The 12,168-nt window shown below is 30.4% G+C and overlaps 1 protein-coding gene across 1 annotated transcript; it reads right to left on the reverse strand.

Moving 5' to 3' along the window:
* Window positions 1-210: 210 nt before the first annotated feature.
* On the reverse strand, window positions 211-6,652 carry LOC113378588. Its single transcript, XM_026619130.1, has 6 exons — window positions 6,510-6,652; window positions 5,691-5,853; window positions 5,271-5,497; window positions 4,829-5,025; window positions 2,739-2,882; window positions 211-1,589 (listed from the first exon to the last, which is right to left on the reverse strand). Exons 1-6 carry the CDS (start codon window positions 6,621-6,623, stop codon window positions 713-715), a joined length of 1,722 nt encoding a protein of 573 aa, XP_026474915.1. The 5' UTR covers window positions 6,624-6,652; the 3' UTR covers window positions 211-712.
* Window positions 6,653-12,168: the final 5,516 nt, after the last annotated feature.

The raw sequence follows: 12,168 nt of genomic DNA on the forward strand, positions 1-12,168 counted from the left end.
AAAAATATGTTTGTACTTACGTTTACAATTACTTTATGAACTGATTATGTAAGAAGTCATAAAAGTACTAAATTAAATAATAAATATAAAATAAATAATAAGAACAAGACTTTGATCTATAAGCTTAAAATTTTCGTATAAATAAAATAAGGGCATTCAATAAGCAAGTAGAGGGGTAATATACTATTAAATAAATCAGTTCAGATATATATATATATATATATATATATATATATATATATATATAATAACCTTTGTTTCTATTTTATAAAACGTATGTATAAATTACAACATGCCATAACAGTTAATGACGAAAACTCGCCAACAAACTTAGGGACCGTGATCGTGCTAGTCTCGATAATATCAATTAAAGAAAAATAAGGTTTGGTAAAATCCTAGAGAAAACAAAAACTTTGCTAAAGGCGCAACGAAACATAATGAACACTCGACGAAAGACTATGAGACAAAACAAGGAATTCGTACCAGTAGGGATTTCTAATAATAAAAATTTTCATGCTTGTTCGAAACTCAAACACAATATCAATTTTAAACTTAGCTAACAACATATTACGTAATCTAGAGACTACATTTTTGGTATTTTCTCCATGAGACCATTATTATATATTTTTTAGTTTGTCTTTAAAATATTCCGTTATTGATATTTTAACTCTTTAATTTTCTTAAATTAGTAGACTAACTATATTTTATGATCCTATTCCTCGTCTTCCGAATGCTCTTTTTCTTTGGTAACAGCTGGTTCGCATTCTGTTTCACCTCGGGTTTGATCATCTCTTCCATATTGCTCGTGTAGTTCTTCCAATCTACAACATAGTTCTTTGCTCCTGTGAGATGTCTTAGTTACTTTGTTCACAAGCTGTTTACATTGCTCTTCCATTTTTCTTAGTCTTTCATCACGTGCTAATAGTTTCTCTGCAGCGGTTTGTTCTGGTCTCGTAGTAGTCGGATTTGTTTGAGAATTAGATGCTACAGGTTGATTCAATAAACTAACATTAAAACTCGACGATGTAGATGGTTCTGAACACGCATCAACTTTATCGTCTTTGCATGTGTTCAATTTGTCTAAATTCTGAGATTTTTCATCATTATCAATATTAGAGATTTTATTAAAAGATCCAGAACTTGAACACGATTGCGCTTCAAGTTCAAGTGTGCTATCTGCTCCTTCTTTATCTGGATTGTCAACGACTGTCACATTATTTGAGCCATCTCCAATTTGCGTTGTGTTAAAATCAGATTTACAACTGTTTTCTTTGTTAATATGAATATCAGTCTCGTCTTCTACTTCCACGCCGTCTATTTCATTAATGTCATTACCAGAGAGTTCTTCTATTTCAATCGAATTTATTACATTCACAATTTCGTCTTCTACTACATCATTATTGTGACTCAGTACGTGCTCATCTTCTTCTACAATATCATTCGAACTACCTACATGTTCAACATCATTATCTAAATTATCAGTACAATCATTAGCTAAATTTTTAGTCTCGCAATCGCTTTCATCACTGCGTTCGTCACTATATCCGCTCTCAGCGGATCCGCAACCATCAGCCAGATCCAATTTTTTTCTGAAAATCAGATTTTTGGTTATTGTATTTTTAAGCTACTTATATTAAATATAGGTTAGTTTTGCAATGCTGCGACGAATTAATATTGTGAGCTGAAAAAAGAATATAAAATTGTAAACTGCGAATAAAACAATTCATCTAACTTAAGTTCGATTGTCACAGTTAAAATGTTGTTTTACTTCAAATCCCTAACAAAAAGAATTGCAAATAAATGTTTTCCGATATAGCGGAATACTATTGAGTCTATAGTAATACTAAATAGATCTCTCTAAACAAAGTTATTTCAAAAAATATATTGGGTAAAATGAAAAGATTAAACTATGCAAAAATTTATCTGATGTAGCATGAACTGTAATTTAATATACGAGGTCTGTTCAAAAAGTACCCGGAATTTTCGTTTTTTCAAAAAAATATTTATTTATTCGTCTACATTAATGTGGTCCCCTTCAAAGTAGTCCCCCCCAGATATAATACACTTATGCCAGCGTTTTTTCCAATTTTTGAAGCACCCTTGATATTCACTTTTTGATATGTCCTTGAGCACTCTCAGCGATTTTCTTCAATCGAGGAAAACCGCCGTCCTTTCATGGGTCTCTTCAACTTTGGGAATAGGAAAAAGTCACACGGAGCCATATCTGGTGAATTTTTGCACTTTGCAACACTTTATTTCATTTTTTACGCAAAATTTAATACAAATTCTTTGACTTTTCAATTCTTCCATTGTAAAAATCGCCGAGCTCAGAAAAACACGTCGAACCTTAGCGACTACCACAGACAAAGTAAACAGTGAATATAGCTGAAAATTTCATCATACTTTAGGGGCATGTATACCAACACAATAAAAAAAAAATTTTGACAATCAGACACTCCAGACCCGCGAAATTTAATTATTAGTAATTCCGGGTACTTTTTGAACACACCTCGTATACAAATTTATGTGCTGTGATCTATTTTTATTATCTTGGCTTCTTACATACCTACGAAAATAATTACATGCAGTTAAAAGCATGCAAGGCATCAGTTAATTTCTCATAATCATGAGAATTAGAATTTGGTATATATATATATATATATATATATATATATATATATATATATATATATATATATATTAAACCTTTTTATGAACAAACTTCTAATTTTTTATACCTGCTGGCGAATTCTGATCTAAGACGCTTCCATTCAACTTCACTCTCACAATTTTTCTCTTTTGCTTGCTGCCACTTTTCTCTGCATAATTGTAGTTCTTGCTTAAGTTCATTTAACATTTTGCGTTTTTGTTGAAGTTCGTATCTATAAATATCATAAAAAAAAGTTTTAGAAAAAGAAAATGTTGCTTATTTCAATGCCCCAATATTCTGAAAAAATGAAGTTTTAAATGTTGTCAAATGTCTAGCATTTGAAAATAAAACAGTGGTCAAATGTATTTCATATATCCACTATTATTACACAAAACTACTACTAATTAACTTCCCGTAGGGTAAGTTATTGTAATGGGCCGAAAATCGGAATTGAAAATTTTTACATTTCTCGACGTTTTGAAGGTTTCTGAACGTTTTGGCATACCTCAGAAAAAATGGATGTGTGTGTGTGTGTGTGTGTGTGTGTGTGTGTGTGTGTGTATGTATGTATGGATACAAATTTTCGTCCACGTTTTCGGGCGTACGGATCAACCGATTTGAATGGTTTAAAAAACATTCGATTCCTATTAATAAGGAGAAGAGCTGATTAGTTTTTGGCAAAGACAGGTCCAGCAGTTACGGAGATAAGGAGCAAAGAGTGCAGAAAATAGAAATCGAGTTTTTGAGAGAACGGAGCATCCGATTTGAATTATCTAAAAAACATTCCATTAGTAATGATTGGGAGAAAGGGTTATTAGTTTTTCGCAAAGGCAGGCCCAGCCATTTCGGAGATACAGAGCTAAATGTACAAAAAATGGCAGTTTTTGAGAGAACTAAGCGTCCGATTCAATTGATTCAAAGAACTTTCTGCTTGTCTTAACAAAATAATTGATTTTGGAAAAAAAAATTTTGTACCATTTTTTTTTTTTTTTTTTTTTTTTTTTTTTTTTTTTAATTTTTTGTATATCGAAAATAATTCAGATTTTATTTTTAATTCTGACTATAGTTCTAATATACTTTAAACAAATAATTTCAACTCTGCAATTCAGTTTATATAATTCTTATAAATATTAGACAATGTTACAATATTAATTTTTAATAATCTATTTGAAAACATTCATTATTCCTCGAACATTTCGTTACGGTACGGGAAGTTCCAGCAATTTGCCTTAAGGCACGATGCCACCCACCCCACTAGTTTAAAATATTATTTGAATATTTAAGCATAAAATTTTATGTAAGTATTTTATATGCACAAAAATGATTGTACTTCCATTGCGTTATATAATGGTGAAAATGTATCAGTCTCACTATTCAATTTTGTATATTATTTAAAGCTTTTAAATTATTTGAAAAAAAATATAAAGATTTTTTAAAATCATTCATATTTTTAAAAAAAATCAACGTTTCAAAATTTTAAATTTTTTTAAAGCGTCGGTTGATCCGTACTGTCAAAAATTCCAAATTTTGATTCATAAAGTTCAAAGTTAAAGTACGAATCCCAATGAAATGAAAACAAAATTTGTACTTATTATTAAAATCTCTATAAAATATCTGATAATTTGATGTACATATTATTATGTCTAATTATCATTACATACATTGTATGTCTAAAAATCATTTTTGGCTCCCAAAAGGCACTTTATTAATAAAAAATCCAAATTTTATCTCAAAAACCGCTGGACCTGGTGCTTTCTCAAAAATATTTTACAAAGCGTCAATACAAATAAAATGTTTTTTGAATCATCAATTTTGTTTTTTGCCATTTTTTGCTCTTGCCAAAACCTAATCAGCACGATTTCCCATCAATATAAATCACATATTTTTTGAATAATTCAAATCGGTCAATTCATGCTCTCAAGAGATTTTGTATCCGCACATACGCACACATTATACACGAACATAGATATACACACACATACAATTTTTCTAAGGTATGCCAACATATTTGTGACGTAAAACGCTCAAAACGTAAAGTGCAAAAATATTCAATTCACTATAATTTACCCTACGGGAAGTTGATAATGAATTAAAATAATGAAGTAAAATAAATTTAAATTTGTTCAAAAGTCTCCTTGAATTTATAAGAAGTTCAATAATAACTGTTAGCGTAATTACCTCAATATTTGTTCATGACTGTGCAGAGTTTTGTAAGATTTTTGCATTCGTCCAGCCAAACACCATGTTTGTGAGAGTTCGGATGAAACATTTCCTAATCGCCTTTGTTGAGAACCGAAACGAGCTTCTAAATGGCTATTCAACTGTTTTAGGCGTGCCAATTCTCTTTGCAAAGCCTTTTTCTCTATTATTAGATCCTGAAACAATTAAAAAAGAATTCAAAAATCAGCATCAGATTAGCAGAGCCTTTTTCTCTATTATTAGATCCTAAAACAATTAAAAAAAAATTAAAAAATCAGATGGTTAGAAAGAGAAATAAATTGCAAAAACACGTTTGCGATCCACTATTTATTCAGAATAAAAAGACTTTTCAGAATAAAAAAGTGCATTTGAACACAAATAAATATGAATTTAAATATAATTTGTTGAGTCAATAAATTACCTTCAATCTAATGTAAGTTTTGCTAACGCTGAGCACTAATCTAGGGCCAGTTGGAGTTTGAATAGACTTATAGCAAGCACTGCCCCTATTCTTTGGAACCATTCCATCATTTTGTTCAACTTCTGGAACGTCCTGAGTCTTCGGACATTCACTTTGGTGACTAAGTAATTCTCTTAGAACTCTCCATACAGTTTGGAGTTTTGAAACTATCTCTTCAGCTGAATTTACTGTAAAATTAAAATCTAATATTGATCTATATAAACACTTGAATTGAATAAATATTAAATAATTTTGCAAGTATTTTAAATTAAAATATCAATTATTTCATTTACACACACCAAAGTTTTAAAAACGCAGTAATTTTTGAGAAAAATATTATATCCAAATATATTAAATGATCATAGTGATTTGTTTCCCCACCTGTCAATGTATCAGATTCAGATGATTCTGAAGACATATCAGTATTGTCACCAGCGCAACTCTCATCATCATTTGCAGGTAAATTCTCGGTATTAGATTGTGACACTTCAGAATCGCTACAGGATTCAGTTCGATTTTCCGTACTTTTTTGTACTTGGTTTATCTATATTATTAAAAAATAGCATCTTTAACTAATATGAATTGAATTCAAAATATAATAGATAGACTTGAAAATAACATTGAATTCATATTACTTGAAATATATATTGTAAATTGTAAAGGAATTCAATAAACTTTTATGCAGAAAACTTGGCATTAAATTCAATATATTCACTAAAATAATGTTTTACAATTATTAAATTAATTACACCGAATCTAAACTAGAATGTGGAATAGAACATTTACGATAATGTACTGAAATAATTTCTATAAGCTATTTTTTATAGTAATCAGAACTGTTAGAAATCAATGTGTTGTGGTGTTATTTGATATGTTTTACAATCGGAAACCCATTGATCTTACATTATCTATTAGTATAACATTTAAAATTTTTTGCAGTAATGGAAACATGCTATGATCTATATTTTCAGTAAAATTGAATATTACTACTGCCAGAAGAGGTTGGCGAAACGCGAATTTGAACCAGCGACTTTGTGATTACAATGCCGGGCGCTTACTAATGCTTTGATATGTTCTAATTATGTTATAAACAAATACTATTTAATAAACTATTGATAAATATAATAAATTAATAATTATGATTATTACATATAATTCGTGGTATGAATATAAATGTAATTATTATCAAAAAATACGAACCAAATCGAGAAGTGTGCGCGGCATCGCGCTCATCTCTTCCGTTTCGTTCACAGCCATATCTCTGAGCAAGTCATGGTTTTGCTCAAGTAAAACAGCAAGTTGATCGATGTCCATTGCATCTTTTTTGCTAGCTCCTAATAATGTTTGTGAAAAAAGCTGAAAAAATATGTAATATGTAGTTTAATTCAAAGAAGATGATAATCATGATTAAAAGTTTTGCAGAAAATGCCTTATGTAAATCACTTAGTAGGATAGTGTACCTGTGACTAAATATGGGCACTTAATCTTTTGTATACAATTCGCACTATAATGTGCGATGATGAATAATGGCAAAATTACGCCTACATTTAAAAGCGCACACAGTTTTTGTTGTCAGAATAAAAAATAGAATTCTCTGGTAATTTTTTTCAACCAGAGCAATGATCTCAAACTGTTTATATTTTTTCTTTGTTTCATTCTGAAATACCTTTGAAATATTCTAAACATCTTGAAATTTGAGAATATATTTGGTTTTCCTCGAAAATTTTAATTTATAAAGCAAGTGGTCACTTATTTAAACGCATCATAAATATACTCGTTGATATACCAAAATTTACCACTTTTCTATGACTAGTATACTAGTTAATCACATTTAACTGGTTATTCAAAAAATTTGCTTTTATGAAAACTGTCCTTATAATATACAAAAATATATAGTCATTTTTGACTTCCCATAGGGTAAGTTATAGTAATTGCAGAAAAATCAACAATGAAAATTTTTGCATATCTTTACGTTTCAAAGTTTTCTGAACATTTTAGCATACTTTAGAAAAATGAATGTATGTGTGCGTGTCATATGCGAATGCGGATACAATTTTTCGTAGACGATTTTAAGAACACGGATCAACCAATTTGAATGTGTCAAAATATATTTTTACTAAAGCAGGTCTAGCGGTTTCGGAATACAACAAAAATAATGCTATTTGGAAGCCAAAAAATATCATAAGAAATTATCAGATATTTATCACATAAAATTATCAGATATTTTATAAAGATTTGAATATTAAGTACAAATTTAGTTTGCATTTCAATAATTTCCGTACCAAGATTTATAATGTTAACCGTTAGACAACGGCGCTCACGCGCTTCGATATTTTATCTCTAAAACGGCTAGCTATGCAGCGCGATTGCTTTGATAATACATTCAAATTTTCAAATAATTTTGAAATATTTAAAAAAAAAAACAAATTTTCCCAAAAAGGCCAGCTTTTTCAAAAATTTCAAAATTCTCAAAAATCAAATTTTATCAAAGTTTTCAAAAAATTGTAAAGCTTTCGAAAATGTTAAAGTATGGAGTTCCAGCAAGTTGCCTTAAGGCACGATGCATGCACCACTAGTTTAATATTTAATATTCCACACTACACACCATTAATCTTTCGAAAAGATCTAGAACTCAGACGCTCTTGACGGCCAATAGCAACTTTGGATTTGCATTCAAAATGATTTATTTTTTACGCTAAGATTTAAAAGATAAATATCAATGAAAATCATGAATAAATATATATTATTTAACAAAATCTACAATGAATCGTTAACTTTGACCGTGGTGTACTACGCGATCGTAAAATCTACAATGAATCGTTAACTTTGACCCATCCATTAAACAGAAAGTTTCGCATCTATTCATTATCTAACACAGATGGCAGAGAGAAATAATTAAATATAGATATACTTTTGAACAACATGACTAATCATAAATTACTTTTGAAAATGCAAAATCACAACTTTAAGAAATATTTTGAAACTATAGCAATGAAGTTTGGCATTAGTAAATAATGGAAAATCTCCATAAAACGTAGTGCTACCAAATAAACAAAATTATCATTACATAATTCGAATTGAACTATTTATTATTATTTAAAATAACGAATTTTAATAAAAAATCTTTAAACATCATGGCGGTGAGTAAAACAATTGAAAAACAGTGAACTTGACAATGCATTCTAAATTGTTAAACCAACACAAAAATTAATGAATTATACATTTCAGCAAGCACTCTGTTTATTGTATTTTCTATATTGTTATTAATATTTTATTAATATTGACTTTAATTAATTTAATATTTTTTATAACAAAAATTGTGCCCTTAATTTACCTAAAAATTATATCCTTAAATTACCTATAACTTTTTTTCTTGTAACCATGATAATTATGTTCCTTTCCAATTAAATCAAAATTTCAACTAGTGGGGCGCATGGCATCGTGCCTTAAGGCAAATGCTGGAACTTCCCGTACGAAAAATTATTTTTTTTTAAAAAGATTAACATTTTTGAAAAAAAATTACTCTGAAAAATTATTTTTGAGAAACTATAAATTTTTGACGAAAACTTACTTTTTGTTGAAAAATTTATTTTGAAATATTTGGAAATTTTGAACTTTTTTCAAAGCAATCGTACTGCTTTAAATGCATAGTGACTAAATATCGAAGCGCGTAAGCGCCGCGTCGTCGTCTAACGGATAAACACTGGTACGAAACCCATAGGAATGTTAACACATCTTATACTTATTGTTAAAATAAAATCTCTATAAAACATCTGATAATTTGATATGCATATGTCTAATGATTATTGTTGACCGCCAAATGGTATTTTTTTTAATTTTTTTTACTAGATCTCCGAAACCGCTAGACCTATCTTCATGAAAATTTGATAAGTGTTCATCTTGTTCACACAAGTAAAATGTTTTTGAATTATTCAAATCGGACGCTCCGTTCTCTTAAAAACTGAGTTACCGTTTTGGCACTTTTTGCCCTAGAACGGCTAAGCTGTCTCCGCCAAAAACTAATCAGCACGAATCCTTATCAATACGAATCCAATGTTTTTTGAATTATTCAATTCGCTTCATCCGTGTTCCCGAAATCGTCGATGAAAATTTGTATCCGAACACACATACATTCACGCACACACACACACACATACACACACACATACATCAATTTTCTCTAAGGTACGCATATTCAGAAACCTTTGAAATGTAAAGATATATAAAAATTTTCATTTTCGAATTTTTTGCGATTACTATAACTTACCCTATGGAAAGTTAATTATAAATAAATCAATTTATCATCTCCAGAACATTAACAATCGTCATTTCATTTCAAATTCAATTTCAAAAAAAAAAAAAGTTGCCAAATTTACACAAAACTGACTAGCTGTAAGTGGAATTCTGTCTTAAGGCAATTAAGGCATCGTGCCTTAAGGCAAATTGCTGGAACTTCCTGTACCAAAAATTATTATTTTTTTAAAAACGATTAACATTTTTGAAAAAAAAATTACTTTGAAAAAATAAGATTTTTGAGAAACTATAAATTGGAAAAAAATTACTTTTTTTTGAAAAAAAAATTTTTTAAAAAAAAATTTTTTTTTTTTAATTTTTTTTTTTTTGAAAAAATTTTTTTCTTTATTTTGACATATTGTAGAAGATCTGAACTTTTTTTCAAAGCAATCGTACTGCTTTAACTGCATAGGGACAAAATATAAAGCGCGTAAGCGCCGCGCGCTGTCTAAAGCATAAGCATTGGTACGGAACCCATAGGAATGTTAACAAAATGTATACTTATTGTTAAAATCTCTATAAAATATCTGATAATTTGATGTGCATATGTCTAATGATCATTTTTGACCGCCAAATGGCTCATTTTTTTACTTTTTCCTCCATATCTCCGAAACCGCTAGACCTACCATCATGAAAATTTTTATCGATTCTTCATCTTGTCAATACAAGTGACATGTTTTTGAATTATTCAAATCGAACGCTCCGTTCTCTTAAAAACTGAGTTACCGTTTTCGGCACTTTTTGCCCGTATCTTCGGAACGGCTAGACCTGCCTTCTCCAAAAACTAATCAGCACGTCTCCTTATCAATACGAATTGAATGTTTTTTGAATTATTCAAATCGGTTGATCCGTGTTCCCGAAATCGTCGACGAAAATTTGTATCCGCACATACATACACACACGTACATACATACATACATACATACATACTACATACACACCACACACACACACACACACACATACATCCATTTTTTCTAAGGTATGCCAAAATATTCAGAAACCTCTGAAACGTAAAGATATAAAAATTTTCATTTTTTTGATTTTTTGCGATTACTATAACTTACCCTACGGGAAGTTAAAAAAGTGCTCCCGCATAGTCACAGTCTAAACGCATTTGCAAATAATTCTGTGCGACATTTTCACTTTTACTGTGCTTAGCTTGGCGGCATTTTCACATTTTTCAATAGTTTCTCACAAAATTGGAAAATTGCTCCTACATAAACAGTCTAAACGCACTTGCGTAAACATTTGTACCAGAGTGGCGCTTAGACTGTGCTTAGCCTGGGTGATTTTTTGAATTTTTAATCCAAAATTATAAAAAAAATTTTTTGAAAAAAAAATTAGAAACAAAATTTTTTTTTTCCAAAATCAATTATTTTGTTGAAACAAGCAGAAATTCTTTGAATCATTTGAATCGGACGCTTAGTTCTCTCAAAACTGCAATTTTTTTAACATTTAGCTCTGTATCTCCGAAACCGCTGGGCCTACCTTTGCCAAAAACTAATCAGCACATCTCCCTATCAATAGGAATCGAATGTTTTTCAAACCATTCAAATCGGTTGATACGTTCCTCTCAAAAACTCGCTTTCTATTTTCTGCACTCTTTGCTCCATATCTCCGTAACGGCTGGACCTGCCTTTGCCAAAAACTAATCAGCACATCTCCCTATCAATAGGAATCGAATGTTTTTCAAACCATTCAAATCGGTTGATCCGTGCTCCCGAAAACGTGGACGAAAAAAACGCGGACATACAAACAAACACCACACACACACACACACACACACACATCCATTTTTTCTGAGGTATGCCAAAATGTTCAGAAACCTTCAAAACGTCGAGAAATGTAAAATTTTCGATTTCGATTTTTGGACGATTACAATAACTTACCCTACGGGAAGTTAAAAAATAAAATTGAATTCAATCAATAAGTACGCTAACAAACAAAGTTGGTTTGTTAGCGTATATTTATTGATTGAATTCCATTGCGTGTTTGCTCAAAAATAATTAATTTCTTATACCTTACTGTCTGGTCTTCCAGCAGAACTTTATATTCAGCCATTTTTCGGACGCTTAGTTCTCTCAAAAACTGCAATTTTTTAACATTTAGCTCTGTATCTCCGAAACCGCTGGGCCTACCTTTGCCAAAAACTAATCAGCACATCTCCCTATCAATAGGAATCGAATGTTTTTCAAACCATTCAAATCGGTTGATACGTTCTCTCAAAAACTCGCTTTCTATTTTCTGCACTCTTTGCTCCATATCTCCGTAACGGCTGGACCTGCCTTTGCCAAAAACTAATCAGCACATCTCCCTATCAATAGGAATCGAATGTTTTTCAAACCATTCAAATCGGTTGATCCGTGCTCCCGAAAACGTGGACGAAAAAACGCGGACATACAAAACACACACACACACACACACACACACACATCCTTTTTTTCTGAGGTATGCCAAAATGTTCAGAAACCTTCAAAACGTCGAGAAATGTAAAAATTTTCGATTTCGATTTTTGGACGATTACAATAACTTACCCTACGGGAAGTTAAAAATAAAATTGAAT

The sequence above is a fragment of the Ctenocephalides felis genome, unplaced genomic scaffold (assembly GCF_003426905.1).
Source record: "Ctenocephalides felis isolate EL2017-DRISC unplaced genomic scaffold, ASM342690v1 CF-g0.4_SCAFFOLD_01886, whole genome shotgun sequence".
NCBI lineage: Eukaryota > Metazoa > Arthropoda > Insecta > Siphonaptera > Pulicidae > Ctenocephalides > Ctenocephalides felis.

What these genes read in the sequence shown, in the direction of transcription:
- LOC113378588 (XM_026619130.1), bottom strand. Translation starts at nt 6,623, where the DNA reads ATGGACATCGATCAACTTGCTGTTTTACTTGAGCAAAACCATGACTTG. An exon ending in TGAATCTGATACATTGACAG is followed by an intron (nt 5,498 to 5,690) that starts GTGGGGAAACAA and finishes TTAATTTTACAG; the next exon opens with TAAATTCAGCTGAAGAGATA. An exon ending in AGTCATGAACAAATATTGAG is followed by an intron (nt 2,883 to 4,828) that starts GTAATTACGCTA and finishes TGATATTTATAG; the next exon opens with ATACGAACTTCAACAAAAAC.